Source organism: Chrysochloris asiatica, unplaced genomic scaffold (assembly GCF_000296735.1).
Source record: "Chrysochloris asiatica unplaced genomic scaffold, ChrAsi1.0 scaffold00252, whole genome shotgun sequence".
NCBI lineage: Eukaryota > Metazoa > Chordata > Mammalia > Afrosoricida > Chrysochloridae > Chrysochloris > Chrysochloris asiatica.
This window is the reverse complement of record NW_006408770.1, coordinates 3,262,721-3,281,977: the sequence shown is the minus strand read 5'-3', so window position 1 is coordinate 3,281,977 and position 19,257 is coordinate 3,262,721. Positions and strand designations below refer to the sequence as shown.

General features: G+C 37.5%; 1 protein-coding gene across 2 annotated transcripts in view; it reads left to right on the top strand.

Annotated features, from left to right (window-relative positions):
• Positions 1 to 19,257, top strand: part of ATRX (alpha thalassemia/mental retardation syndrome X-linked) — a 335,048-nt gene that overhangs the window by 245,076 nt on the left and 70,715 nt on the right. For both annotated transcript variants that reach the window (XM_006873737.1, XM_006873736.1), the window contains one exon: positions 10,847 to 10,955. In XM_006873737.1, coding sequence (XP_006873799.1) covers positions 10,847 to 10,955 — 109 coding nt within the window. The remainder of the gene's footprint in view (positions 1 to 10,846; positions 10,956 to 19,257) is intronic.

Sequence of the window (19,257 nt, the reverse complement as noted above, 5' to 3'; positions counted from 1 at the left end):
CTAATATCCCTAGACATTTGATTTACATGGTGGGCAGGGCAAAAAAAGGTAACAATTCCTATTTGCTCAGTGATTCTTGACCTGAGAGCAAAGGCACATGGCACGTTTAAGGGCCAGGCACCGCAATGATTTGCCTAGCTTCTGAAAACTTTAACAGGGAATAAAATCTATGATGGTTCAACTGGTCACTTCTTGGAAACCTATACTGAGTTTATAAGTTGTAACTGAATTGATGACACTTAACAACAACAACAACATAAAGACTGAAAAGAGCTGTGCCATAGGATTTCTGAGGTTGTAAAGCTTTACCAAAGCAGATTGCTTTATCTCCTGTGGAGTAGCTGGTAGGTTCAAACCACTGACCTTTTGGTTAGAAACCCAATGCTTAACTTGCAGTGCCACCAGGAATCCTTTAGAAAGGTAACAGACATCGAAAATCCTGTGGAGCACAGTTCTACTCATGGGGTCATCATGATTTGGAATTTTCTTAATAGCAACTGGTCTTGTTTTATTATACTCCCTTTCCCTACAGTATAATTTCTCTGATATCACTTCTTGGCTATGCTTACATTCACCATGGATGACAGTGTTTTTGTATTCTTCTTTCTTTGACCATACTTAGCTGTTAAATTCTACTACTTGTGCACTGTTTGCAAAGTTATTTTTAGCAGTCTCCTTGGACATAAATTGGACCACATATTAAACTAATCAAATTTGGTTGTCTTTGAATAGATCGTTGCCTAGGTTGGTCTTTGAAATTTGTTCCCGCTCTAGGTGTGCTCCTCCCAGCTGTCTCTTTACCAACTTCTTTCCCCAACCAAAATCTCTGAGTCTGGATTCTAGAGTTGGAGATCGAGGCATTGGCATGCTTCTGAGTAATAACCCCTACAGTGGTCTATTGGAGTGGGCTTATTCAATAGCCTCAGATCTCCTAGGCTTGCCTCTCCAGCAGATCATAAGTATTTTCCACCATGACATGCCCAAGGTAGAGCTTCTGTCATTTGATTGGGATCTAGGCAGATGAAGAGTATCCTCACCATGCAGGTGTATTTACCTGGAACTTAACTTCAGCAACAGATAATTGGGATCAGGAAAGAAATGATCACTTGTTGTCTCTCCTGGAAAGTTAGCCCTCCAACTAGAAGTTTTGGGGAAGAGGAGTCACTGTTTTGGGCTGCACCATTGTGGAATGGAGTTTCCTTTGAGTTGGGAGGAGTAAAGGAAGGAACAGTTCTCACTTCAAATATATATATTCTTGCTATTCTTACTAAATTATGGAGATTTTTTAAAATTAATGTTTTCTCCCTTGCTGTACATGTTTAAGACCATTTCTTGAGATTAAATGTGTGGTTTAAAAATAATTTTCACTAGTTTTTCTGGGGAATGGCTGAAAGTGTCTCTCCCCACAAATTACACATCATTCTATTTTCTTGTCTCTCCCCACAAATTACACATCATGCTATTTTCTTGTCTCTCCCCACAAATTACACATCATGCTATTTTCTTGTTTCAGAATAAGATACTTTACTGTATGAATATTATTTATAGTGTTTATATTTGTCATCATCTTAATATTAAACTGAAAATTACTTGCTTCTTATTAACATATGAAAGGAATTTATTAATATTTTCATTCTAATAAAGAAAACTGTTTTTATGCAGATAATACTTATGTTATATGAGTGATCAAAATCATACTTTTTGTTTAGCAACTCTTGGGCTATATTGTTGGCTGACAACATTTTTTAAAAAGGCAGCAATATTGTGATCTTTTTTTTTTTTTTCTGATGATAACCTGAGTAGTAAGGAGCTCTGATAGTGCAGTGTTTGAGTTGAACTGCTAACCTTGGTTAGCAGTTTGAAACTACCAGCCATTGCTGAGAGAAAGATGAAGTTTTCTGCGTCCTGTAAAGTTTTCTGCCTCAGTAATCCTATGCCAGGTCGCTATGAGTCAGAACCAACTCCATGGTACACCACCACTTACCACCACCACCCTGAGTACTACTGGAATGCAATATTATGCTAGTTTTAAAATTTGTGACCGATAATACTTTTCATTACTGTGCTCATAAACCCCACTCTTAATAGCAAAGGAAGATGGTTTATTATTTTCATAACACATATGGTGGTTGCTTAGGCTACTACAATAAGTGAATAGAAACATTAGCTCTTTATTTGATACCATACCACATATAAATGGGTTTCCAATATGTTTACTAATAAAATTTCTTTTTTCTAAGCAAAATTTAACATGTAATCTAACAGCCTTGTTCCTGGATTGCTAGAGGAGGAAGGGTTTTTTCTTCCCTTTCCCAAGTTCACTTAAGAATAACCCATCAAGTTAACTGCCTCATTTCCCAGCCCCAAATTAAATGTGTACATAATTCATATAGCTTTCTAGAGATCATTTCATTTTGTAAATATTTGTAGGATACCTACCATGTGCAAGGCACAATTCTAGGTGCTAAGTATAAAGTAATTAATGAAGCAGAAAATGTCCTTAATCTCTCCTGGATGTTATCTTTTTCTCAGGGGAACCCAATAAGAAACAAATAAGTATATGTATAGTGAAAGTGCTATGGTGAAACAATAAAATATTGTAAAGGGTGATAGGCAGTTTTTAAGTATTTAGAGTTATCAGACTGGGCTTTATTGATGAGATAACATTTAACAGTGATCTGGATTGTTGAATTGGTATATGTTCTGCTGGGTATATTTTCAACAACAAAAAGAAATAAAATGATATTGTAAAAAGATCTGAAGGAAATATGTGACATGCAACTATCTAAAGGATGAGCATTTCACACTGAGGAAACAACAATTGAAAGAGCCATTATATGTGAACTTGCCTAACATGTTTGCAGAACAACAATAACTCCTGTGCGTCTGAAGGAGATAAGAGGAGAAATGATGAGGTCAAACAGGTAGTCATAAAGATCTTTGCTATTACTTTGAGGTGAGATGTTATTTGAAGTTTTGAATGTAATAGCGATATGATATGACTTTAACAAAATTACTCACAAGTCAAGAGTGGGAGGGAGACCACAGCTAGGATATAGAATACTATTTCAGTAATTCAAATAAATTCTGATAATGTTTGGATCAGCCTGATGGCAATAGAGGTCCTGAGAAATGATTGAATCCTTTATCTCTGCCAGTTGGATTTGCTCATGGGTTAGATATAGTATGGAGTACGAGAAGAAAGGCAGTTGGATTCCAAGGCTTTGTTCCCAGAGAATGCTTCATGTTGTATGATATTTTAATCTATTTCATTAAAAATCTGTGTTCATTGAGGACAAACACACTCTTATGTATATTTGCATTATCTATGCCTCACACCATAGTAAATACTTGTTCACCTAGCAAGTTAATAAATGATCATATTTTCACAAATAGGTGTACATATATTGTCCACAGAAATGATGAAATTATGTCTAAACGTTCTGGTGTAGCTCACCCACCTGCATTTCGTTTTGGAATTCTGGAAGTAAATTTTGGCCTTATTAATCCTTGTTCAATAATCTGAAAATGTTACTTCTGATTATGTTAGTATAATAAAGATATAAGACATGTTCAAGAAGTAATGAATCAATCCCTTAAACAATCAATAAAAAAGGAGGACTCAGATGCAGACAGCACAGACCCGGTCAGGAGGCCAAGCTCCTGTGGGCCCTAGCGTTGTTGACCGTCCAAACCATAGGCTCTGAGGATCAGACTCTAGCTACCTAAACTGTCCCTCATCTGATTATTCAGTAATGCTTGTTAGTAATCTCATACGTGAGCCCTGGATATCCACAGACAAATGTAAAAACCTCCCCTAAAAGCCGAGACTGTAAATTCCAATAAGCCAAGTCCCCCCCAATCCAAAAAAAAAAAAAAAAAAAAAAAAGCTAAAGAGGATAGAGAGAAACACTGTAAACTGATGATATATAGCGGGGATAATAATCAATGTAATGAAACAAGCTATATGAATGGTTGAATGTGAAGCTGATGATGTGCCCTGTAAACTTTCACTCAATGCAAAATAAAAACATTTAATTAAAACAAACAAACAAAAAAGAAGTAATTAATCAAGCCTGGTGTATACCCTGGTAATTGGAAAATAAAAAAATTAAAACTGCATTTGTTTTAATTTAAATTAGTGATCATATTCTTGTAGCTCTTGAGTCATCAACCAAAAACTGGAGCTTACTGAAGCCTGTCCATAAATCATATATTTTCAATTGGAAGCATACACAAAGAAGCTTGGACTCATCTTCGACCAATGATCATAAGTTACCTTAGTTATGCTTGCAAATATATAAAAAAGCCTGTGCTTCTTGTAAAACTCATATTGGAATTTTGTGATCTCTTTACTAGAACCAGCCTATTCAGTTATTATATTACTTGCATTTTTTTCAGTTTGCAAATCTGTATCTTTAGTATCATGTCAAGAACTACATGCAAGTCTTAAACTGCTAACTTCAAACACAAAGTCATTTTTTGTTCAGAAGAAACAAGCAACAAAGCAGCAGTGAGATAGTTTGAGGTTGGTGTCACCATTCTCTAATGGAGAAAGATAAAGAAGCAAAGAAAATGAATTTGCAAAAGTACACATGTAGTGGCCCCAAAGTGAAATGGCCTCAATTGGAGAACCACTTGAAAGAGTGGGTTATTTCTCAAAGGGAACAAAATCAAACTGGTTCTACTGTCAACATTTAAAGCAAAGTGAAGCTTTTTCAAATGAAAGAGATTTCAAGGTAGGTTTCAACAGGATCTGAAATACAAGAAAAGGAATAGCCCTTCCATGAGAATGAAAACCACTGTATACTAACTACTTCTGAATGAATGAGAGCAAAAGAAAGTCAACTTCTGTGAATTCATCTTTAAAATATCCGAACTCAGTATCTACAAAGAACATAATATGGATGAAGTTTCAATGCCTTTTTACATTCTGGCCACTAGGATAGTAACTTTTTCAGGTACAAAATCTGTAGCCATTTCAGCCATTGGGCATGAGAGGGTTTCCTTCACTGTAGTCTTTGGTTGCACTATGAATGGGGTGAAATAACAACAGATGTTGAAAACTGCACATCAGTTATGGTGTTGGGGTGGTCATTGTAATAGGAAGGAAGGAATGGATGGATGTTGATGTTATGAAAATATGGGTTATGAAAATATAGGAGGGATTCTTATAGAAATCTTTACTAATTTTCAAAGCTATTATTGCTCACAAGGAAAAAAAATGATAATTTTATTAATTCAATAGGTACACTTACAGTAGTCATACATGGTGGTCTTATCTGCAAGCTGCTGAACACAGCAGTTAGCAACCCAGTCACGACTTAAGTGAGAAGACAGTGGAATGAATGGATGCAGTGCTTACAGCATCAGGATGATTGAAGAAGAAAATGTTTACAGAAATTTGCAAGTGGGTCACTTCTGCTTCAGGGAAAATAACCACAGAAACCATCCACAACAGCTTTAGAAAGGCTGGGATCGTGTGCCAATATAGAACCAGTTATAGAGATGGAAGACTCTGAAGTCAGTAGTGGTGATGACTTCAATTCAGAACTCAAAGGATGTTTGCAGACAGCTGCTAGATATTTAAATGACAATGACAGGGAATAGACTTTGAAGGCTTCTGGGAGTTGATTAATGATAATGAATAAAATGTATTATTTTAATATGAAAACAGTTTCTTCCATTTCCTTTATTTCTTGATTTTAAAGACATTGGTTTAAAATTATTATACTTCAATTTAAGATTTTGAAAGCAATGCAGTATACAGTATCTTGTTTTTGTAGGATTATGCCTATGATCATTCCTTAGTAATTTCTAACTCCTCCTGCATTCATATTCATTGGTTTCAACATGGCATCCCATTTTCATCACAAGCCCATTCAGTTTTCCATTAGATCACTTGGTTTAGGAGAAACCTACCTAGAATAAAGTTTTCATGCGATAAGTTCTAGCCCAACAACATTAAATTCTTAACACAATGAGGTAAAAAATGAAATTAAAATCAGCCACAAGTAATTATAATAATTATTGGTATGCTATATTTATGAAAATAATATACATGGATTGGTTGCGCTGTTTGACAAACATATAGCATGCACATTATTTGTATGAAAATATGGTACCCTTATCTGCATCTTCTCTTGGACTCCAAAGAAAATTAGTGATAGGATTTTTTTCTGTGTGCCTCTTACATTTCAGTGTTAGTTATGTTGTTAGATGCCCTCGAGATGGTTCCAATTCAGAGTGACCTTATGCCCAACAGAATGAAACAGTACCCAGCCCTTTGTCTTCCTCATAATTATTAAGCTTGAGTCCATTGCTGCTGCCACTATGCCACTCCATCTCATTTGGGCTCTTCCTCTTTTTTGCTGACCCTCCACTTCAGCAAGCATGATATCCTTCTGAAGGGACTGGTCCCTCCTGATAACATGTCCAAAGTATGAAAGACGAAGTCTTGTTATCCTGGCTTCTAAGAAACATTCTGGCTGTACTTCTTCCAACACAGATTGATTGCTCTAGTAGTCCATGGTACCCTTAGTATAGTTCTCGAATACAATAACTCAAAGGCATCATTTCTTCTATGGTCTTACTTTCCTACGCTCCCTTTTTCATGATATACCTTGTATATATATATATATATATATATAGTTTGTATGTATAGTCCTTTTTATTGTGAATTGTGTGAACATGTACAGAGCAGTTCATTGGTTTTACATTCAATAAATCACATGTTTCATTTCATTTCAATGATTGCAGTTCCATCAATGTAACCTCACTTATCCCACATCTTCCTCCTTTCCCTATGCGTATGAACTTGGTCCTTGAGTATCTGCTGCTCTTTTGATCTTAAATGGTTAACCATTTTATGGTGTGCCGTACCTCATTAGTGTTGGTGTATGTCATATATACCTATCTAGTACTTGATTGAAAATGGAGCTATGATGGTGAGTTCAGTTCTAGATATGAAGGGTGACAAAGGACCATAGTCGCAGGGTTCTGCCAGTCTCTACCAAACCAGTGAGCTTGGTCTTTTTTTTTTTTTATCATTTTGAATTTCATTTCACGTTTTTCTCCCACTGTATCTGGGACCTACTAATGTAATCCCTTTCAAACAAGTTGGTGTTTGTAGCCAGGAACCATCTAGTTCTCTGGTCTCTGTAATGAAGATTGATATTCACGTGGACCATCAATCCATTAGACTATTTGTTTATAAGTATTTTCAATTTCCATTACTCTACTTTCCTTCGGACAGAGACAGACCAATAATTACACTTTGGATGGGTGCTACTTACTAGAGTAGGATGTAGAGCATTTTTTTTTCTGGGTGATATTGTGCCAATTGACCATGATGTCTCCAGAAACTATGATCTTGAGCCCCTAGACCAAGGGACTCATTCCTTGCTGGTGTTTGGTAATATCTAAGAAGTTCTCATAACGTTGCCCTCTGTATGCTCTACCACATTCGTGGATATATTTACAACAAAGGTAAATACCTATGTACCAGTATCCTCTGTCAAATCTATCTATCTATCTATCTATCTATCTATCATCTATATATCAACTCCTACTCTCCCTCATGTACCCATTCAGTCACTTGAATGTTTAGCCATTAATCTGCCCATTCATTATAACAGTATTTACCTGCCTTTAACTTTTGGACTACTCCCCATGTCTTCCCCTCCATCCATAGTTGGTTTTTTGTTTTTTTTATTAAAATCTTCTTACTAGATACTGCTTTCTCTGTCACCCAGGTTATCAAGTGTTTGTCTTCTAGCCAGTGAATTTTCCCTCCCCAACCCCTCTTTTGACCCACCATTGGTAACAATCAAAGAATGTTTCTTTTAGTGTGAAAACCTTTTTTTATTTTTTACTTTTTTATAATAGTAGTCTGGTTCCAATGTTTGCCCTTTTGTGATTTACTAACTTCACTGAGCTTAATGTATTCCAGATGCATACTTGCTATAAGGTGTTTCACAGATTTATTGTTATTCTTTAATGTTATTCAGTTTTGCCTTGTATGCATATGCCAAAGGTTGTTTATCCATTTTTTCCATTGATAGCAATATAGTGCTATTGTAAATAGTGTTGTGATGAACATGGATATACATGTGGCTTTTCATGTTGTTTATATTTCTCTAGGATACATATATACCAATTATGCTGGATTTTGCCTTAAAGTTTGTTTTATTAGAGATTAGTTTTGCCACTCCTTGTTTTTTATTGCAATTAGCTTGGTATATTATTTCATCCTTTAACTTTTAGTCTGTATTTGTCTTTGTGTGTAAAGTGTGTCTCTTACAGACAGCGTATTGAAGGGTCTTGTTTTCTTATACATTCTGCCACACTCTGTCTCAAACTGGTGCATTGAATCCATTGACATTCAGTGTAATTATTGATAGGTGTGAATTAATTGCTATCATTATGTTTGCTGTTTTGTGGTGCTGCTCTCTCTCTCTCCCACTCCACAATTCCCGTTCAGGATTATGTTTTTAGTGATAAAACAATTTAGGGCCGGCTGAAGCCATTTTGTGGGGGGCATTCGGTTTTAGCTGTGCCTTTCCATTTCTTAGATTCTGTGCACAGAGTCCTTTGCTGGGCAGATCCATGTGCATACGTAGTAGAGTGTTCCAGGTGTGGAGGGGTGTCCTATTTACTCAGGCATCCCTATAGTCACCAGATTGGAAGTACACAGACAGCAAGAGACCAATGAACAGAGAAAAAAAAAGTCCACACCTTTATACCGAGGATCGCAGACCTCTGCGGTGGAATTGCTTCTCTGATCATTTACCAGCTCTGTCTCGCCCAAAATGGCCACTCTGGGAGCCGACTGAGAGCCACCAATCAGAAAACACTACCTTTCTTGCTTCTCCAAATTCCACTGCTATAAGCCTTCAAACTTTCTAAATATTTCTTTATATGTAGTTTTGAGTTCTGGGACCATCCCCTGATCATGCTTTGTCCAGTATTCTGTTATTGCTGGTGGAGGTCTGCACTGCGCTTCTCCCTAATCTGCCATCAAGCCCTGCCTTCCTATATATACCAATTAGAGGGATTGCTGGGTTATATGATATTCCTGTTTCTAACTTTGAAAAAGTGTTACACCATTTTCCACAGTGGTTGCGCCATTTTAGAGTCTCACCAGCAGTGTAGGAGAGTCCCACATTTTTCCACATCCACACCAGCATTTGTTGTTTTCTGTTTCTTTTTTATTATTATTTATTTTTATTTTACTATTTATTGAACTTTGCTATTAATGTTGGGGTATCTGCTATTAATGTAGGGTATCTGGTATGGCTTAGCACCCTCTGCCAGCCAAGGAGCTCACAAGGTGGGAGGAGAAGTGGTGAAAAGCTGACTGTTCTGTCTTAGATGGGAATTGTTGGGTCTAGGTGTTGTCTATGGTTAGAGCACTTTATTTTGAAGCAGTGTGTGTAGGTCTTCATAGTGGCTGAGGTCAGTCTTTGTTCCCACAAGAAACTCTCTCAAACCCAGAGGGCAGCTGGTGGCAAGGAGGCTGATTATTGGAGTTCTTGCTTATCCTGGACTTGCCATGAACTGCAGTGCTGCATATGTAAAGAGTTGGCATTCACGCACCTTTAGACTTGGGGTGATGCACCCATTTCCAGCTCACCATGGAGTGGCTCAGACCTCTGGCAGAGCAGGGTTTGTGTAGGGGTGGATCCTGGCCATGTCGCCTGTCACAAGGAAAGGAGAGTGTGGTGAACAACTGAGAATCACACCCTTCTTATCACCAGATACTAATATGTGTCTGTAATGTCAGGCCATTTTGATTAAATGCTACTTGTAAAAGTTCAAGATGAGTGTGCCAAGTCAGACTAGCTAACTCTGTTCAGCATCTTTTCCTGGTTATTATTTAGTCCATTCTATGGACTACATAGCCTTTTCTCTGAAGCTCAGGATTATCCATTTCTGTTTCATTGGGTTTCTCATGTCTTTTTTTTAGAGTGTCTGTATAATTTGTCTACCTAGTCCTTTATCCTTCAGGAACTATATATGTATTCTATGATTTGACTAAAATTATCTATAATGTTGACTTAAATATATTTTTCTGTTATTACCACACATTAATTTTATTAGTAAAATCTTGTGCTTTATTAGTAAAATTCTGTGGGTAGTGCTTCATTATCTGAAAATGATATTACAAAAAATTATTTACTGTAAAACTATCAATAAATGAACATTGTCCATTTTACTAGTTTGATAAGATATTTCTACATATGTATTTACACGAAGGTGCTTCAAAAAGGTCATGGAAAAATGGAATTAAACATAATGGGATTTTTCTAACTTTTGAATCCTCATGTGTGCTGCAATTACATCTACAGATACAGTAAAGCATACAGGGGGCAAAGCTATGAAAACTTCTTAGGTGTAACTAAATACTTTGAGAGAATGAGTTACTGGCAGCTTTGAAAGGGATCACAGTATAAAGTCCCGGATATAGAGTGGGAGGAAAATGTGTAACAAAATTCAGTAATCATAAAAAAGACAGGCTTACTGGTCTGGCGTGGTGCTGTGGGATAATGCACTAGAATGCAAGTGTGAACCATAAGGTCAGTGGTTCAAACTCACCAGCCGCTCCTCGGAAACACTATATAGGGTCTCTATGAGTAGAAACCGACTCGACGGCACACAACTACAGCAATCAAGAAAACCCTTTAAATATGTATTCTCAAATTCATATGTAGATGAAAAAAATTTGAAGGAAATTTATGCTGTAAAATAGAATATATATAATCAGTTCTTAAATGGTGAACAAGGTTTAAAAATCTAGTATTGGAAGAACAATCTATCAAATTTATTTTTGTTGTTATATTTTCAGGTGAAGGAAAGTGGCTTAGAAACATTGACTATTACCGTTTAGATGGTTCTACTACTGCACAGTCAAGGAAGAAGTGGGCTGAAGAATTTAATGATGAAACAAATGTGAGGTAGGTAATGTTTTCTGTATGTGTAGAGAGTTTAAAAAAATTCATTTAAAATCTACATGAAGTAAAATTTGTTCTCTTTGGTGTACACTTATAAAAGTTTTGACAATTGTAACATGTACGTCAAAATACAAAACTGTTTTGTCACTCCTCACCCCAAAATTTACTCATGCTATTTTATAGTCACATCTTTTCCTCATCCGTCACTCCTGGCAAGTACTTATGTGTTCTCCATCCATAGTGTGCATTTTCTAGAATGTCATATATAAATGGAATCATACAATTTGTAGCCTTTTGCATCTTGAGATGTTTATTTCTTTTAATTGCTTAGTAATATTTCATGGTCTTTATGTAGTATTACGGTTTGTTTATTCATTCTCAGTTGAGGTACATTTGAGTTGTTTCCAATTTTTGACAATTATAATTAAAGCAGCTCTAAATATTTGTGTACAAGATCTTGTGTGAATATAGTTTCATGACTGAAAATCAACATTTAATCCAGTCCCCAAAATGTAAAGTTAATCAAGTTCTCTCTTCCTCACTTTTCAATCATGTCTGACACCAGATACTCACATGGAACTCTTTTTCTACCCCTAACCAACAAGTTAAAGAACAGCTATCCTTCAGACTACCATATAGGCAGATACCTATACCATATTCGACAATTCACACAACAACCTTACTTTGAATTGCTGCTTGCAAATTTGGAATTTTGCAACTACCCATTTGGTATGTCAGCCACAAGCACAAGCTCTGAACTCTCTGAATTTCACCTGCTGGCTTCTATTTTGAATTTGATAATTCACTGGAGTGGCTCACAAAAGTCACTGAAAGTATTATATTTTATGGGTACAGATTTGCTATAGCAAAGTAACACAAATCAGGATCAAATAAGGAAGAGTGAGGTCTTGAGAGGGTTTTCAATGTGGGACTTCTGTATAATAAAGAGGATATGTTTATATACATACATTTAAACACACACGTATGAAAGCATGGCCTTCGAAAAATGTGGTAAAGGTAGTAGAGTTTGTTCAATGAGAAAACAACAGGTGTGTTCCTTAATAATTGCTTTAATATATGAAGAGTATTAAAATATGTATGTAAAATATGTTCAAATTTTAACAGGGGTCACAAACTGAAATTCTGCTAGATCATAAGAAGAATATATCCTATTTGGTATTATAACCTATAATGTCTGGAAGCACTTGCATAGGGATATCTTGACTATAATACATTTTCATATCCTGTGTGCTATTTAAAAAAATATTTGTATACAAGTGTGAGGAAATGATTACATTAATTGAATAATCGTAATCTCATTTGTAAAACATAATCTAAGCCTTTGATTGGTTTACTCAGTTTTCCAAATTTATAAACATCACAAGAACATAATGTCTACGTGTAACATTCTATGTGATGACTAGTAGGAGATAACATTGAAATGTGAATGCTGGACTTTCTTTTTGGTGGTAGGTGACATTGAGTTACTTGTCCTGACTCATGCAGACACTTTGCACAACAGAAAGAAATACTGCTTGGTCCTGTGCTTGCTCACAATTGTTGTTTGAGTCTATTTTTTGCTGCAACTGCTTCAATCCATCTTGTTGAGGGTCTACTTTTTTGCTGATGCTCCACTTTACCAAGCTTGGTGTCCTCCCCACAGTTGTTAAGATTTGAGCCATTGTTGCTGCAACTGTTGCCATCTTGTTGAGGGTCTTCTTTTTTACTGACATTCCACTTTTCCAAGCATGATGTCCTTCTCTGGGGACTGATCCCTTCTGTCAACATGTCTCTCCTTCCTTACTTCTAAGGAGCATTCTGGCTGTACATCTTCCAAGACAGATTTGTTTATTTTTTTGCCAGTCCATAGTACTTTCAATATTTTTTTAACCAACACCATAATTCAGGTACACTGATTCTTTTATGATATTCCTTATTCTTTGTTTAACATTGACATGCATATGAGGTGATTGAAAATACCATGGCTTGGGTCAGGATCACCTTAGTCCTTAAAGTGACATCTTTGCTCTTTAACACTTTAAAGAGGTCTTTTTTAGCGATTTGCCTAATGCAATACGTCAGTTTGATTTCTTGACTACTGCTTTCATGAGTGTTGATTGTGAATTCAAGTTAAATAAAGTCTCTGACAACTTCAAACATTTCTCCATTTATCATGATGTAATTTATTGGTCCAGTGCTGAGGGGTTTTGTTTTCTTACATAGAGGTACAATCCATACTGAAGGCTGTAGTCTGATCTTCAACAGTTGTTGTTGTTGTTAAGTGCCGTCGAGTCGGTTCCGTCCCATAGCGACCCTATACAGGGTTTCCGAGGCTGTAAATCTTTATGGGAGCAGAACGCCTCATCTTTCTCCCGCGGAGCTGCTGGTAGTTTCAAACTGTTGGCCTTAAGGTTCGCAGCCCGATTCGTAACCACCGCTACCAGAGCTCCTTGATCTTCAACAGTAATTCTAAATTCTCGCTTTTAACAAGCAAGGTTGTATCCTCTGCATATCGCAGGTTGTTAATCAAGTCTTGCTGTAATCCTGATGCTCTTTATATAATTCAGCTTCTCAGATTATTTGTTTAGCATACAGATTGAAAATATATGGTTAAAGGATACACACTTGTCCTGGTATGTAGCCATTCAGTATTCCTTTATTCTGTTCTAAAGACTACTGATATAGATACAGGTTCCTTAAAGGAGCCCTGTGGTAGCTCCGTGGGTTATGCATTAGGCTGTTAACCTTAAGGTCTACAATTCGAATCTACCTGGTGCTCTGTGGGGGAAAGAAGAGGCTTTATGCTCCGTCTTGGAAACCTTTATATTGTTAGGAGTCAGAACCTTTGATTGTTAGGAGTCAGAACCGACTCCAAGGAACACAACCACCACAACAATCATTGTTGTTGGTAGTTGCCACTGAATCAGTTCCAATTCATAATGACCCTGTGCACAACAGGAGGAAGCACTGTCTGGTCTTGAGCTATCTTCACAATTGTTACACTTGAGTGCATTGCTGCTGCCATTATGCCAATCCACCTCGTTGAGGATCTTCCTCTTTTTCACTGACCCTCAGCTTTACCTAGCATGATGGCCTTCTCCAGTCGGGTCCCTCCTGATAATATGTCCTAAGTGTGAGAGATGAAGTCTTGCCATCCTGCCTTCTAAGGACTGTTTTGGCTGTATTTCTTCCAACATAGATTAGTGTGTTCTTCTAGCAGTCCATGGTACCTTTCATATACATCTCCAACACTATAACTCAAATTCATAAATTCTTCTATGGTCTGCCTTATTCATTGTCCAACTTTAACATGCATATGAGGCTCACCTTAGTATTCAAACTGACATCTTTGCGCTTGAACGCTTTAAAGATTTACTTAATGCAATAGATTTATCTAGTGCAATATGTCATTTGATTTCTTGACTGCTGCTTCCGTGAGTATTGATAGTGGATCCAAGCAAAATGAAGTCTTTGATAACTCTAATCTTTTTTTCCATTTATCTTGGTGTTATTTATTGGTCCAGTGGTGAGGAATTTTGTTTCCTTTACATTGAGGTGCAACCCATACTGAAGGCTTTGATCTTTGATCTTCTTCAGTAAATATTTTAAGTTCTCTTTACCTTCAGCAAGCAAGGTTGTATTATCTACATATTACAGTTTGTTAATGTCCTAATGCCACATTCTTCTTCATATAATTCAGCTTCTCAGATTATTTGCTCAGCATACAGTTTGAATAAGTTTAGTGAAAGAATACAATGCTGGCACACACCTTTCCTGATTTTAAACTATCTAGTGTCCCCTTGTTCTGTTCGAATGACTGCCTCTTGGTCTATATTCCTCATAAGCACAATTAAGTGTTGTTGAGTAACCATTCTAAGCATTGTTATCATAGTTGTTATGATCCACCTAGTTGAACGTCTTTGCATAGTCAATACAGCACAAGTGAACATCTTTCTGGTATTACCTGCTTCAGTCAAGTTTCATTTGACGTTAGCAATGATATCCACAATTCCACTTCTGAATCTGGCTTGAATTTCAGGCAGCTCATTTTCATGTACAGCTGTAAACATTTTGCAGTTACCTTCAGCAAAATTTTACTTGTATGTAATATTAATGTAAGGAGCTCTGGTAGCGTAGTGGTTACGAATCGGGCTGCGAACCTTAAGGTCAGTGGTTCGAAACTACCAGCCGCTCCGCGGGAGAAAGATGAGGCTTTCTACTCCCGTAAAGATTTACACCCTTGGAAACCCTGTACAGGGTCTCTATGAGTCGGAACCGACTCAACGGCACTTAACAACAACAATATTAATGATAATTGTTTGAAATTTCCTGCATTCCATTGGGTTTCCTTTCTTTGGAATGGGCACGAATATAGATCTCTTCCGATTGGTGACTGGTGACTGTTTTCCAATTTCCTGCCAGTGCTGCATCTGTTGATTGAAAGATTTCAGTTTGCATTTTGTCAATTCCTAGAGCCTTGTTTTTCACCAGTGCCTTCAGTACAGCTTAGACTTTTTCCTTAAATACTATTGATTCTTGATCATATGCTATCTCCTGAAATGGTTTAACATTGACCATTTCCTTTGGTACAGTGACTCTGTGTATTCCTTCCATTTTCTTTTGACACTTCATGCATCATGTAAGTTTGTCTATAGAATCTTTCAGTATATTGCAAGTCAAGGCTTAATATTTTTCTCCAATGCTTTCAACTTTAGAAATGCTGAACGGGTTCTTTTCCTTTGATAATCTAACTCCAGATCTTTTCACATTACTTTAAAATATTTTATCTTTTCAAGCTGCGTTTTGTAATTTTCTGTTCAACATTTTTTTATGTCCTCATTTATTCGGTTTCTTTAGCCACCCTGCATCCTAGAACTAGTTTCTGTGTCTCCTGTCATCCATTTTGATCTTCTCTTTCTTTCTTTCTCAGTTTGGCTTTGTTATTGTTGTTAGGTGCTGTCGAGTTGGTAGCAACCCATAGCGACCTTATGCACAGCAGAACAAAACACTGCCCAATCCTGGGCCAACCTCACTATTGTTGCCACGCTTGAGTCTACTGATGCTGAAACTTGGCCAATCCATCTCATTGGGGGTCTTCCTCTTTTTCTCTGACCCTCCACCTTACCAAACATGATATCCTTCCCCAGAGATTGGTCCATCCTGACAATATGTCCAAAACATGAGAGATGGCCATCTTGGCTTCCAAGGAGCACTCTGACTGCACTTCTTCCAAAATGTATCTTTTGGCAGCCCATGGTACTTTCAATATTCTTCTCCAACACCATAAGTCAAAAGCATCAATTCTTCTACAGTCTTCCTTATTCACTATCCAGCTTTCACGTGCATACAAGGTTATTGAAATTACCATGGCTTGTTGTTGTTGTTGTTATGTGCCGTGGAGTCGGTTCTGACTGTACAGGGTTTCCAAGGCTGTAAATCTTTATGGGAGCAGAAAGCCTCATCTTTCTCCCATGGAACAGCTTGTAGTTTCAAACTGCTGACCTTAAGGTTCGCAGCCTGATTCGCAACCATGACGCTGTGGGTTAATGTGCCAGACTGCAAAGCCATTTGAACTGCAAGGTCGATGGTTCAAGCTCACCAGCTGCTCCTTGGAAACCCTATACAAGGTTGCTGTTGGTCAGAACCGACTCGATGTCACTAAACAACAACAATAAACCATATGGTGTCCTGGTGTGGTGCTGTGGGGTAATGTGCTGGACTACAGAGTCAGTTTGAACAGTAAGATTAGCGGTTCAAGCTTACCTATACAAATCTTTGGAAACCCTATGCAAGGGCACTATGGATCGGAATCGACTTGATGGCACTTAACAACAACAACAATAAATCCTGTGGAGTCCTGTAATGTGGCACTGTGGGTTAATACGCTGGACTGCAATGTCGGTTTGAACCACAAGGTCAGCAGTTCAAGCTCACCAGCCACTCCACAAAAACCCTATTCAAGGGCTCTATGGGTCAGAACTGACTTGACGGCACTTAACAACAACAGCAAATAAACCTTATACTGGATTGATGTGGGTCAGAACCGACTTGATGGCACTTAACAACAACAACAATAATCACATAGGGAGTTCTGGAGTGTTGTTGTAGCATAAGCACTAGATTGCAAGGTAAATTGAACTGCAAGGTCAGTGGTTGAAACTCACCAACCATTCCTCAAAAACCCTATACTGAGTTGCTTTGATTTAGAACCAACTTGATGATACTTAACAAGGAAAATAACAATAAACACATAAGGATCCCGGGTAGCGTATAATGGATTGGAAGTTGGACTGCTAACCTCAGTGTAATCATTTCAAATCTGCCAATGACCTGTGGGAGAAAGATGAAACTTTCTGTTCCCGTAAAGGTTTACAGCCTCAGAAACCCTATAAGGGTCACTATGAGTCAGAACCAGTTTGCCGGCACACAACCACTACCACCGATCAACACATGGAGTCCTGGTGTGGAACCACCGATAAATACATGGATCCTTGGTGTGGACTGCTAAAGGCAAGGTTGGTGGTTCAAACCCACCAGCCACTCCTCTTTAACTGTATATAGTGTTCTCTGTTGACTCGGAACTGACTCAGTGTCATACAATAGCAATAACAATTAACACACAGCTAAAATTCATTCTTTCAGCATATTTGTATTTTATTGATTTGGGGAGATACTTGAGAGTTGTTAAAGTTGTCCAGATTGAAATCAGAAATATTAGAGGTTATGTATATGTTCTAATTTTTATGGGCGCAATAGTTCATAGTTTTTGTTTACAATAGACATAGTTCTTGTTTACACTAAAGCAGCGTGGAAAGTGCATTAACATAAACTCGAAGATAATGACCATAACTAAAGTTTTTGTAGCCAGAAAGCAGTGTAGTTTTCTTAAGTCTCAGTTTCCCCAGTTAGCTCTGTCTGTACTGTTTTGTTCTTTTATTTGTAAATTTTTCATTAAGATAATGTAGATTTGTAGGTACTTACACAGATAGAACAGAAATGGGTTGTGGACCCTGTACCTACTTTTTCCCAGTGGTTACAGTTTATATAATTATGTTGTGATGATGTTGTTGTTTAGTGTCGTCGAGTCGGTTCTAACCTATAGTGACCCTGTATAGGGTTTTCTGAGGAGCAGCTGTTGAGCTTGAACCACCGACCTTGAAGTTCAAATGGCTTTGCAATCTGGCGCATTAACCCATGTTGTTGTTGTTAAGTGCCTTCTAGTCGATTCCAACCCATAGTGACCCTGTATAGGGTTTTCTGAGGAGCAGCTGTTGAGCTTGAACCACCGACCTTGAAGTTCAAATGGCTTTGCAATCTGGCGCATTAACCCATGTTGTTGTTGTTAAGTGCCTTCTAGTCGATTCCAACCCATAGTGACCCTGTATAGGGTTTCCGAGGAGCAGCTAATGAGCTTGAACCATCATCCTTGCAGTACAAACGGCTTTGCAGTCTGGCGCATTAACTCACAGCGCCACACTAGGTCTCCATTAAGCCATAGTACCACACAAAACAAGAAATTTACATGGATTCAGTGGAGAGATTTGGCTGTTAATTTAGTGAAAAAAAAAATGCCTCCATCAACACAAAGATCTCTCTCATTCTTTCACAGTCACGCACATCCTTTCTACCAATGTCAACACTATCCCTAACACCTGAAAGCAACTAAATTGTTATACACTTTGTAATTGTATGTTGTTCTTTGTTTTCAGTGCTGTTGAGTCAATTGCAACTCATAGTGACCCCCATGTGTTTCAGAGTAAAGCTACACAACAGAATTTCTTGGCTATAATCTTAATGAAAGCAACTTGCTAGGCTTGTTGTCTTCTGTTACATTTGGAGAATGTAACACTGTGGGTTAATATCCTGGACTGCAAGGTTGCTTTGGACTGTAAGGTCGGCGGTTCAGCTCACCAGCCACTCCTTGGAAACCTATACAGGGTCGCTATGAGTTGGTACCGACTTAGTGGCACTTAACAACAACAATGACCTTTATGTTAACAGTAGAGCACAAACTATCTGTGTCATATAAGAACTTTAATTTGTCACAGAGAGATGGTTTAATAAATCTGATAATACTCTGTGTGTGTTTCAAGGTTGTATCATTTCACCATACATACTCATTCTGTGTGCTGAGCAAATAGATTGAGATTGGAGGAAGATTCGTTAATAACCTGTGATATGCAAATGATACAAGCTTGATTTTTTTTTCTTAAATGTTTTATTCTGAATTATGTGATAGTTTACATGGGAGAACATTAGTTTTACATTCATTCTATCATATATCGTCTCATTGCCATGGTTACAA